This window comes from Populus trichocarpa, chromosome 18 (assembly GCF_000002775.5).
Source record: "Populus trichocarpa isolate Nisqually-1 chromosome 18, P.trichocarpa_v4.1, whole genome shotgun sequence".
Lineage (NCBI taxonomy): Eukaryota > Viridiplantae > Streptophyta > Magnoliopsida > Malpighiales > Salicaceae > Populus > Populus trichocarpa.
In genome coordinates, this window is record NC_037302.2 from 15,499,216 (window position 1) to 15,511,348 (window position 12,133).

The following is a 12,133-nucleotide window of genomic DNA, read 5'->3' on the forward strand; positions in this document are numbered from 1 at the left end:
ATAAGAAAAGACAACAATGCCGTTGAAGACTTAAAATAGGTGTAAATGGATGAAAAGCATTAAGGTAATTGAATAAAAGCTTGATAAATATAAATAGAAAAAAAAAGATAAAGAAAGAGAAAGCTGATTTTAGAGAGAGAACCGAGAAGAAAGAGAAAAAAAAAGAAAGAAGAAGATGAGGAGGAAGAAAGGGAAAAGAACTTGAGAAACTAAGTAAGATGAGTGAATAATATTTTATATGTTATAGAAGTAATATAAATATTTAAATTATTAATATAAAATTGATCATGATTATGGATAATTATTATATTAAAGACTATATCTTGATTACCATGTATTATTATATTAAAGAGTGGAGACTACGTATTATTATAAAAAAATTTGAATTTAAAACTTACAACCCTATACTATTTTATATTTAATTTTATTAAATAAATAAAAATAATAAAATTTAAATTTGATTGATTATTTATTTTAATATATAATTTATATTATTATCAGCTGGAAGCTAATCATTGAAAACGGTGGGACAGCTTGCTTACCATCGGCAAAGTTGTAGCTTCCTGCCAAAAATTGTTTTCTCCAAAGAAAAAGATATGCCTTTACGACTTTGATAAAGTTGCTTCCAAATCGCAAGGACTTTTTTTTTTTTTTTTCTTTCGTGGGGTTTCAAGCTCGCACCATGAGTATTTCTCACGGTTCATTGAATACTCTGCAAGCTCAATAAACAAGTAAAGCACAAGAATGACAGGGTAAGCAGAAAGAGTCGAACTTGAGACGGCAGAAAAATACAAGCCCCCACATACCGCTGAAGCACGACCCTCAATCCTCAGATCGCAATGACTTTAATAGATACTATTGATTTCCAATAAAAGAGATCTCTTAGTATACCATTGATTTCCTAAATTCCCTCACCAAATTTATTAAACCTTTCTGATGATCAGTGCTGCCTTTTTCTGATTGAATCATCTCACCTGGAGTTCAACGTCTTTCTTCCTTCCAAGGTAAATTCTACTTTCTTTTCTTGTTTCTACCACTAATTATATAAGTTGCTTAATCAATAATTGAACTCGACTCATACTATAAATTCTACTTTCTTTTCTTGTCTGTAAACATATTTGTTTTGATTCTTCCAAATAAAAGTATCTATTTAGTTATATTAAAATCGTTGACCAAGTTGTAGAACTTGTTCCTAATGATTGATTTAATTATACATGCTTTGTTTTACAGCTTCAGTTTATTCCGTAACACACTTATGGATAGGATGTTTGCTGGTTGTTGACGAACTGTAGAATTTGTACTTGGTCCCTTCGCTTCTGGGCTTCTTTCTTTGAAGGGTACTGCTCCGTACGATCGAGGTATGCATGCAGTCTTTTCCTTTTCTTACTTGTTTAAAAAGTAATGATTTCTTCAAAATTTTCATTTTCTTACTCGTAAAAAATAATTTCCCTTGCACAAATTAAACAATACTGGATTGATCTCTCTTTTATTTCTCTAGGAAAAATATTACATGAATATTGTTTCTGTTTTTCAAAGCTGAAATTGTTGTTCAGTTCTCACAGCTTGTATTGCTACCAACTTCAATTATCATCTCTGTCACACAGCTGCAAGGGCATTCTTTTGAAGAGACAATATCAGATTATCAGACCAGAAGGTATATACATATATACGCAGCCTTTTCCTTTGCTTAGTTCTGTTTCAGAGATTTATCTCATTGTCTTCCATGGAATGCAATCCTTATTTCTGTATTGTCTCCATATAAATGAATTTGTTATTCCCCCCTGCAGGCCACAGAAGAAAAAGGAGAAAATGGTTCTACCAAAGGGTCCATTCTGGGAGCATGTTGAGGAGATACCTGGCGGTCGTAGGCGGTGTAAGTTTTGTGGGCATTTATTATCCAATCAAATTCCGATCACCAGGTTCAAGCATCATAGGTCAGGAGTTCAAAGCGGTGGCGTTACAATTTGTGACAAAGTTCCACAAGATGTTCAAGCCACATTGTCAGCTGCTGTTGATGGTCCTCCAGAAAAGAAACGTAAAACCACAGCAACGTCAAACAATGATGGGGCTTACAACACAATGTCAACTTCTTTGCTAGAGCAAAACAGTGAAGTTGGAAACGTAGTGACCGATGCAGAAACGGAACCAGAATGGTATTTTTACTCACCTGGAGAACTAGAATTCGTGCAGATGAACATGGGAAATTTTCAGCTTGATAGGGTTTGTAGTTTTCCTAGAGACCTGATCCCTGTTGCACCAGGGACTGCTGTGGGAAGGGAGCAAGTGGAGCAAGATTGTGAAAGAAATACTCGGGACAACATAACTTTTTCCTTGGAGGATCATGATAATGAGGGCATGATCATGGGATTGAACCAGCTTGTTGTGAGAGGTGGCTCTCCTGAGAGGCTTACAGCTAATGAAGATGAGCCTAGAGGAGATTCGTCCCAACCAGCAGATCTACAATGTCTTGGCCTTGAAAGAAATTATGATCAACAATGTTCTTCCTCAGTGAACAATGATGTCATGATGATTGATGTGGAGAATATGATTAGAGAACATGTGCAGCCTGCTGCGAGAGATAGGTCTCTTAGAGGTCTTCAATGCAATGGTGATGAGAGCAGGGGAGATTCATTTCCAGATAAGAAGCTAGTAGGAGGGGAGTTTGAAGAAAATAAAAGAAGACATATTAGATATAGAGACCAGATTAGAAGTGCAAATAATGCATTAAGAGAATTAAGACTGAATATAAGACGATTTAAATTAGAATTAAGACCAGCTATAGATTTTATGAGATACTTGACCCCTTATTGGACTCAATCTGAGATAGATGAAATTTCAGAACAAATAGCAGTATTAAGTAGCAGAATAGCTGTATTTCAAGAAAGGATAGAACACATAGAATTCATGTATAATTGTAATAATATAGGATGAATACATTCAGGTTGTCAGCTAGTAATCTAACCAGTCCAGAGAGTTTTGTTAATAATAATCAGAAGTTTTATAGTAGTCAATATTGCGAGTACACTAGATATTGTACGAGGTTTAGTAATCATTGTATATAGTACGAGATATAGGAGGAGGAAACCAATTAATGCTTGGGTACATGAACATGCAGAACAATTGCCTGTCCCGTGCTCTATTTGGTGAGTTAATTTCTTCCTTCCATCAGAAGCATTTTGGAAAAAAGGTAATTTGTTTGGCTTTAAGAAATTGAATGTCTTTTATCTTCTATAATTTACAGGGAAGGGTGTAAAGTTCTGATTGAAACTGGACTGGCCTATCAGGCAGAAAAATTGCCTGGGAGCAGCTAGAGGTTTGGATTACCTCCATGAAGAGTCAATAATAAAAATTGGGCACGGGGATATCAAAACAAGCAATGTGTTTCTTGATAAGGAACTCAATGCCAAAATTTCTGATTTTGGTTTGGCAAAGCTAAATGAAGATGGACAATACCCACATCAGCACTCGGATTGCTGGAACCATGTAAGTTCTTCAATGAGAACATTTATATGTTTTTTAAACCAGGGCTGAAGATGACTATATTTTCAAGAATGAATCTTTGTATGTGATTTTGTGTCATCCCTCTTGCAGTCATATCTCCATTCTCCAATAGATGCCCCCAAAATGCATATCTTGTAAAATGTACCTTTTCCATGATCACAGAGTTAAAGCTGCAAAGAGAAAGGGAGTGAATGACTCTGGCAGGACTAAATGGAACATAAAATGATGCTTATGCAAAGAGAAATTGGATATATGCATTTAAATAATTCAACTCCAATTAAACATTAGAACATTACTGTTTATCTCATGCTGTCTTATCTCAAGTGTTTGGTTTTCATCTATTCATCCTATTCCTCAGTTCCCTTCATTACTCTAGGGTCCTTTAACTAATTTTAACAAACATTAAATGACACCCTCAACGACATCAAAAACAGCAAAAACCTTAAAAAAAAAGTGAAGGAACTAACATGTAGAAACAGAACAGCAGAAGGCCAAAAAAAACAAATTACTGTAGCTAAAAATGCAGCAAGCAATGAAGAACGGCCCAACCGGATAAGCAACAGCACATGAGCAAACATAGAACAAAAGTAAGTAAGAGGCCACGATTGAAATGCAACCATCCTCAACGACATCAAAAACAAACCACAATAAAAAACAACAAAAAGATGGATCTAGGAAAAGCCGATATTGAAACCATCTGAAATAAATTTAGCCATACGAAAATGAATGCAGTGAAGGAAGACCATACCTGCAAAAAACCAGCCAAAGAGTCACATAACCCTGACAAAGGCTATTCGATCAAGCCTAGTCGAAGGCAATCAAAGACACACAGCATTCCTGAACACATCATACAACCAGTAACTGAAGAGCATCACATAAAACAAAACAAACGAAGGTGAGCAAGCCGAAAAATAGGAGGAAGCTCAGACATGCTCTTAAACCTAATAAAAAAGTCCTTCCCGAAAAAAAGAAAAGGAAACCAGCAGGGTCTCTGGAAAGAAACGAACCTTGCAAATTGTGAGCTGGAGCAACATCACGCAACCTAAGCCATGGAATATCAGGTGGCTGCGCCAGCAAAAGAGCCAAAATCCTGAGAAAGAAAGCAGAAAATAACACCACTGAGCTAAATTCAACTCTAAAAAAATAAATTAGGGACAGTACATGGCAAAACAACTGTCAAACAACAATGGGGTGAGAAAAAAGAATGGAAACCTGAAAGATAGTAAAAAACCAATGACAATAAATTGAATTCCAATTGAGCTACAGCATTGAGCAGAAGAGAGAAAGCAGGAATGCAAAACCAAGTAAAGAAAATAGATAAATTAGCATAGGGACTCCTTTAGAGGTCTCCCAATCAGACTTAAACAAGCACATCCCAGAAAAAAAAAAAGTCCAGCTGACCATGATGGGAAAGATGATATCAAGGGTAGTAGGCATCAATGTTACAGCTAACATGGCCGGACACCCAAAATTGAATTGGCAAAGCATGGCAAGGTTGTACTATATAGCAATATATATATATATAAAGAAAACAATTTAAATCAAACCAGGCTGAAAAATCGTACCTAAACTCTCCCAAATCAAAGAAGATGGAATGGGCCATCGAAACCAAATCCAGTTAAAAAGGCAAGCACGTTCGTCCAACACCCATCCCAACAAAAAATACCTTGAACATCTTGCAAAAAGCTCGCATAACTTGCCAAGCCGGGGGCATCATTCAAGGGCAGCCATTCCAGCACACCAATCAAGCGAGGAAGACCCGTGAAACAGACTCATAATCCATCCAATCAGCACCCACCCCCCAATAACAGCAAGCTGAAATCGCAGTCGTGCCAAAACTATGTAATTGAAGAGACAAAGAGATGCACTCCCACCTCGTGATAACTGCTCAGCTCTTGGTGGCTTCAAGTGAGAGGGAGGGGCAGCGCAGGAAACCAGGCGAAGAGAGGCAGAGTGAAAGGCAGATGCAAAATGAGCTGATGAGCCGATAGCAGCCCCAAGCAAAAGAAAAATAGCCCAAGAGGAAAAACAACCATGCTCCCAGCCCAAGCCCACCAACATCACTCAAATAGATGGGAAAAAAGCCAGGCAAGTTCAGTTAAGCGTGAGGCAATTTTATTTTTTTTTATTTCTGAATCTGGAAAAATGTATTTTTTTTTTATCTAGAATATGTTTTTCTAGAATCACCTTTCACTATTTAAATATTATTTTAATAAGTGGAAGAATCAATTTTTTTCTTAATAATATCACCTCTTAATTAATTATTAAACACAGACACACATCTTGTTTCATCTTCAATTAATCAGTTGTATAATGAAATGAATTTGGAATAAATGCTGTTAAGATCTTTCTTTTCTTTCCGATCAATCTTTGAGACTTCATATTATCGTTATGGTCTTCCCATAATATGTTGTGTTATGATAAACTGTATCAATTATCAAATTTGTTGATATAGGATATGTTCTAAATAGACTGAGAATGGCCTGACTAATATTTTTTGTGGATTAATGAGATAGAGTTAAGTCTAAGAGAAGGACCAATTATATCAAACCAATATATATAATGTATTAAAATGATTATAACTTTTTTATTCAATCATAAACTAAAAAAATATTAGCTTAAAAAATGATAAATAAAATAAAGCAATCTCGAGTGAGCCCTTTAAAGCTGAGTTAATTTCCAAAACTTGTAACCCATAAAATCCTAGACACCGGCTTAACCGATAGGCTCAAATTCAAACTAATTAAATGTTGGAGGATGAAATTGGGTTAAACAAATACCAATCTAAAAAAATTTGCAAAGAAAAAAGAAAACAATAATCAAAAGAATGATGATGAAATCAATAGGAAAAAAATAATGGAGGATGAAATCGCAAAAAAAAATTCAATTCTAAAAATTATCCTAGATTCTATAAAAAAAAATTGATAATTTCATAAATTGAATGAGGATAAAATTAAAATAAAAATTTATTTTCATAAATTATTTCAAATATAATATACATTAACCAAAAGAACAAGGACTAAATAAAAAAAGAAGAAGTTTAGTAGTTGATTTGAAAAATCACAGGGCAGGTGCAAATACTAAGAAAGAGAGAGGAAAGAAAAAAAAAAGAATGATTATAGGTGTTAAACCAGTCTCTATACGCATGCCTCATTTTCATGGAGGAAATGTTGAAAAAAACCGGAAGCCACCCCGGTATGATAATTTTAGCCATTGGTATCAACCACATATGTTGTCTAAAGACGACGAAATGCCTGAAACATTGATGCTTACGCAACATATGTTAGCCTATTTTTTAAAATACTTTTTATTTATTAAAATACTAAACTGCCCCCACCCAAACTCATTAATTACAAAACTTGGGGTAGGGTAATAAGATGGGTGTACCCGACAAAGGACAACATGTAATAATTGAAAAAGAAAATCATTGGTGGGTTGTAGATTGATAGCTCTAGATGCAGTAAAGGAAGAGTTAAGTGTGGGTTTTTTTTCTAGACAACTATGATTATGCACTATCGAGTAGGTAATTATATACGTAGATGCATGTAGTAGTGACTCTCCATAATCTTTGTTGTATTTTTACATTTAATATACTTATTTTCACATTTTGATATTGCAGGTCCTTCCCATTCATGTTAGGAGTAGTGTCCTAGGTGTCTAGTTCCTTTTGTATGAAATAGAAATTTAGTGTTTCTAATTCTTTTTTATGAATTTCATGTTTCTAATTCCTTTTGCATGAATTAGAAAGTTAATATTTCTAATTCTTTTTGTATGAATTTGAAATGAATGAATTTCAGTGTATTGTGCTTTAAGTAATTACATGACCCGAACGTTATTAATATCTCCTTATATTAATCATTGAGACTTAAGATTTCTACTATTTTATGCTTGTAATATGAATGTTACTATGCATGTTTAATTACCATTTTGTTTGCATTGTAAATTTTATGTTTGGAATGAATATGTGGATTGTTATTCTTGTGACTAGTAATAATTGTGATTGCGATGCAACATAAATTTATGGTGATTACAAAATGGGCATGAAATGTGTGCAGGATAAATTGTCGATAACTTGGAACTCCTCGGTATAAGGAAAACTCTGCCAAAATTTCAATAAAATTTTTGGTAAACCTTAAATAAGCTAACAAAAAAAAAATTACCCATAAATTTTCACTAGTATAATTACTTTGTTGATTTTGGAATTAGGAATGTTATACGATGGTTGATCAAGCGATGGTATTTACAATAGTTCAGATTGTTCACTTGGTTTGCTTCTTTAGGACATTTCACCTCTGACAACTCGATAAGATTTGCCTCAAGTAGATCATCTAGCATCCTATATATGTCTGAGTCGAGGAATGAATACACTTTTTTTTGTCGCTCTTTCAGCGATGGTTTCCTTCTTTCACCTTTTTTAAAAGTAGCTGGTGTTGACGATCTTCCTCGTAACTCTAATTGGTACCTTTATGATAGTAGAGTTAACTATTAAAGATCGATTTCCCTCGACATTTAGAGCACACTTTCTGAATCTACGACCTTCAGGCTTATTTCTCTTGGGCTCTTGCATAGATAATAATGAGCTTTCACCTGCAGCAATACTAAGTTCCATGTCATGTACTTTAGTAGCCAATTCCTTAAAAGACTTTGGTTTGATGCCTTGTATTATATAGCATAGTCCCCAATGCATTCCTTGAACACATTTATCTACCATAAAAAATTTTGTGAGCCAATCTTTATAGTTAAGGCTAAGGTTTCTCCACTGATGAATGCACTCCATGATAGGCTCTTCCTTCTGTTGACGTACATTGGTGAGTTCAATCATGCTAACCACACGACGAGTCCTGTAGAAGCGGTTAATAAACTCATGTTCCAATTACTCGTAACTATCGATTGAACCAAACTTTAAGTTAGTGTACCAGTCGAAAGCATTACCTTTCAAGGAACGAACAAACTGTTTTACCATGAGATCACCATGAGTTCTAGCATTGTTGCTAGTCTCCACAAAGTGAGCTACATGTTGCCTAGGATTCCCTTAGCCATTGAATTGTTGAAACTTTGATGGTTGATAGCTTAGAGGTATCTTTAGCAGGTCAATTCGTTAGGTGTATGATTTTGCATAAGAATACGAAGGTTAAACTGAGCTTTTTTACTTAGTCCGTGATGACTTCCTTGATAAGTTCTTTAAGTTGATCCGTGGTGAAGATGCCATTAGTTTTACCACAAATATTCCTTGTAGCTCCAATTGTAGAATCCTCAATGACATCAAATCGATCTACTTGCAAAATCTTGGTAGTTGAAGTTTGGCCTCCCTCATTCATGCACTCGAGTTTGTTAATCAACTCTTTTATTTTGTGGTATTTTTCCTTAAGTGAAGTTGAAAGCCCCTCAACTAGTTTTGTCAAGTTAGCCACATGATCCTCCAAAGATGTAGTCCCGGTTGTCATCACTGACATGATGCCAAAACCCAAAGTCTTACTTAGTGATTGACATGGAGAAGTCTCTATGGGTGAATTACCAAAGTATTCGCCTTGAGTGTCGAACAAAATTCAGCTTTAGAGCGAGATCTCGTGCCCTCTTTGCATTTAAAGTTGACATCAGCTTGAGAATCGGTTTAGTTTGTGTATACAACTCGGCAATGTATTTTTTTTTCAATGGTGGGGTTGAAGAATCTTCAATGGTATGCTGGTGACTTGAATAAGTTTGTCTCTTCCAGAGACGAACATCTCTATGATCTGTGACCATAGTTCATAATTCTAGCCATTAAGTTTGATTCCAGGGACGACATATGACAAGTCAGGGTTTTGGGTAGAGTTGGTTTGAGTGTTGGTTTTGGAATTTGTGATAGTAATTTGAGCATGGTTTTTGGTGGGTTCGGTTCTGCCATTGTTTTAGGTTGTCTGTGATTTAAAAAAGGTTTAGATTTGGATCGTCTGCTCCGATACCATGTCAACAGTGTCTGGGTAGTTCAGAGATAATTGTTTGTATCAATTCATTGTGTTCTTTTTTTATTGCATAGAACTTGTATATATACATGTATAATAAATCCTTTTTAAGGATGGAAAACTAAGAATATAAATATCTCACAATCTTTTCTAAACTTGTTCCTGATTTCTAGTTTTTCTAATTAATAATATTTTCTAAACCAAGAATTAATCCTTGTCAACAGACTGGTGAGTGAAGGATGATCCTGTCAGGAGCTCCAAAATTAGCTAAGAGGGTGAAGGAATTGCTTATGTCATCTGGCATTGAGCATGTTGAAGAAGAAAAGAAACGAGGGCTTGACCACGGTGCTTGAGTCCCATTGATGTTCAGTTGGATAGAGACAGCACCCACCACTCCAACATGGAGAAGGCCTTGGCCCCTCTCCGAGAGGAAGGTGTTCTCATCCTAGGATCAAGATCTGCTGTACACCAACAAATTGATGTCCTTCAGACCCAGTTGGCACAGGCTCAAGTAGAGGTGGTGCACCTACAAGTGAGGCAGACATAAACTTTATCGAACCATGGCCAAGTCCTGCTACCCCAAGTAATACAAGCGCCATTGAATTAGCCACAAACAACAATAGTTCACAGCTAGACCCAAGTCTCCACTGCCCTAACACATCCCCCTCACACCAAACCCAACAAAAACTAGCTGCCAGATCTTACCAAATCGAACCCACCAACCACACCTCATAAACAGATGAGTTTCTCATATGAAATTACCCTAAACTGAAAAAAAAAAAAAGTTATTCAAAGTAGATGGTTTTAAAATTTAGTTAATTACAACAAATTCTAAATTTTTAACAAATTTGTTATATATCGAGATGATTTCTTATCTTTAATAAATAGATCCATTTTAATAATACATTGCAGTTAATTTCACAAATTAACTCGTAAATACTTGTTGCATATATAGTTCACATATGCAAGCCAAACACAAATAAAAATTCGTTTTCTTGAGTTTTCTTAGTCCAGCTTCCAAATTCTTATTTTGATTAGTAATGTAAAAAAATAATTATTTTTGTTAGATTTATTTTTAATAGTTTTAATATACTGATATAAAAAATAAAAAATCTAAAATCTAAAATAATTATTTTAATATTAATTAAAAAAATACTTTTAAAAATCACTTGGCATTACTTTACCAAAACAAACTCTTAATACATATATTAGATTCCAGGTGGATTTCCAGCTAATATGGAAAAACAATGTCAGCCAAGACATCATCAAGAAGAGCAAGGTAAAACAAAACTCATCAATTGGGTCCCTAATATTTGAAACAAATGAAAATTTACAAAACCAATAATAATGAAGAATTTATATGTGATTTTATTTTTAGGTTTTTTTTTTTTGTTAAAGATGATTTTTTTTATCCACTAGATTCAAGATTTGTTTCGAAAGATGGTTATTTGTGTACGGTGAGAAAGTCTGCTTTTGGAATCTGAATCTCCCTATTATGGATCAGAATTGCATAACAATCGCCTTATTACATATTTTCTTGGTAAATATATTTTAAAAAATCATTATTAGTTGTAATATTGGGAATGAATTATATTTTACATTTATTTATTTATTGTATTCAAAATAAAAATAAAAATGTCACAGCAATTCTGGAAACCAGGCACCAAGAAACCCCGCATCCTCAAAGATGAAGAAGAAGAAGGCGGTGTCGTTTTCTTTACCCCCTAACTCTTCCGCCTCCTCCTCTTCCTCAAGGTTTGGATATGCAAGTATTGGGAGTCAAAGGCAGAGATTGATTTTTAAGCTATGGGAATACATTCACCTGATGGAAAATTCTAAGGATGCATTGGAGTACTCAGGACTTTTAATTTTATTTTTTTGAAATAAATCGATATATTAAAAGGGCTAATTAAGATAGCTAAAAACAAGATACACAAAAGAAAAACATGAAAAAAAAAAAAAGATAATCATAAAAACAAAAGGCAAATACAAAAAGAAAAAAAAAGACCAGTATTATCGAAGGATGATTACCAAAGGAAAGGTTTTAAATTCTGCCTTCCATGGACTCTAGCCTCAGCATTCCGACTCTTACCATCTGTTTTAAATTATGTGTTTGAGTTGCTTGTAATCTTCATGAATCGAAATATTCGAGTTGTGAATAGTAAGGTTCTAACAACCAATGGAATTTCCATTAGCTTCTGAGATAAGTTTCAAACCTTTTTACATTGCCTGAATAAGGGTTTCTTCATACAGTCTGATTCTTATTAGTTTGATCGCGTGAATTTAACTAGCCTTTATCTGAAAGTTTTGGGAGGTTTAGAATTGAATGATAAGGAAGCACAGATCATGAGAGAGGTTTAAGAGATTTGGTGAGGGAAATTAGGGAATCAATAAGAAATTAGGCTTAGAGGAAGACTAGCTATTAAAGTCATTGCAATTTGCAAGCAACTTTATGTTTTTTTACTCTAAAGAAATAAAACAGAGGTGCAAATCCCTTGTGCTATCTTTGTCCTGTATGCCATGATTACTCCCATGGAGACCACCATGCAAAGTTTAAGTCACTTTCTTCTTTATTTATTCAACGTGTTCACATTACACTGCTTTAAGTCCTCGAGTCTAATGAATTAATGAAGATAGAAACTCCAAAGAAAATCACTTGGCCAGAAATAACATACTTCAGTACTGGGGTC

General features: G+C 34.6%; 2 protein-coding genes across 6 annotated transcripts in view; both read left to right on the forward strand.

The window, feature by feature from the left end:
* The window catches only part of LOC112325466 (probable disease resistance protein At4g27220), a 210,283-nt gene that overhangs the window by 52,082 nt on the left and 146,068 nt on the right, over window positions 1-12,133 (forward strand). The gene's annotated exons all lie outside the window — the stretch shown is intronic.
* The window catches only part of LOC18110954 (uncharacterized), a 34,050-nt gene continuing 22,753 nt past the window's right edge, over window positions 837-12,133 (forward strand). For 3 of the 4 annotated variants that reach the window (XR_008058137.1, XR_008058138.1, XR_008058136.1), the window contains exons 1-5: window positions 837-1,004; window positions 1,264-1,358; window positions 1,554-1,654; window positions 1,788-3,143; window positions 3,242-3,313. Coding sequence is in view for 1 of the 4 variants with exons in the window: in XM_052449261.1 (XP_052305221.1) it covers window positions 1,810-2,931 (1,122 nt within the window). In the remaining 3 variants the exon portion in view is untranslated. Of the gene's footprint in view, window positions 1,005-1,263; window positions 1,359-1,553; window positions 1,655-1,787; window positions 3,580-12,133 lie in introns of those variants that run through there. The other variant, XM_052449261.1, reaches the window with a different exon arrangement.